This window comes from Antrostomus carolinensis, unplaced genomic scaffold (genome assembly GCF_000700745.2).
Source record: "Antrostomus carolinensis isolate BGI_N321 unplaced genomic scaffold, ASM70074v2 scaffold26969, whole genome shotgun sequence".
In the NCBI taxonomy this organism is placed as follows: Eukaryota; Metazoa; Chordata; class Aves; order Caprimulgiformes; family Caprimulgidae; genus Antrostomus; species Antrostomus carolinensis.
This window is the reverse complement of record NW_010339638.1, coordinates 1-241: the sequence shown is the minus strand read 5'-3', so window position 1 is coordinate 241 and position 241 is coordinate 1. Positions and strand designations below refer to the sequence as shown.

At 62.7% G+C, this 241-nt stretch overlaps 1 protein-coding gene across 1 annotated transcript in view; it reads left to right on the top strand.

The window, feature by feature from the left end:
* Window positions 1–224, top strand: part of LOC104531126 (sodium-coupled neutral amino acid transporter 3) — a gene marked incomplete at its 3' end in the record, with an annotated part of 2,602 nt that extends 2,378 nt beyond the window's left edge. The window contains exon 7 of the mRNA XM_010175922.1: window positions 142–224. Within this exon, the coding sequence (XP_010174224.1) occupies window positions 142–224 (83 nt within the window). The remainder of the gene's footprint in view (window positions 1–141) is intronic.
* Between the last annotated feature and the right edge of the window lie 17 nt (window positions 225–241).

The following is a 241-nucleotide window of genomic DNA, read 5'->3' as shown; positions in this document are numbered from 1 at the left end:
GCATCCCTGGAGATGCCAGCTCAGGGGTCCAGGGATGCCAGCTCTGGGGTCCCCCTCAGCTGCCAGACAGCCCCCCCGGAGGCTGCCTGTGCCTCCCATGCCCAGGCAGAGCAGGATGGTGAGCAGGTCCTCTGCTTCCAGGGACTGGTACATGAACGGGAACTACCTGGTGATCATGGTTTCCGTCACCATTATCCTGCCTCTGGCCCTCATGAAGCAGCTGGGTAAGTCAGGGGGACAC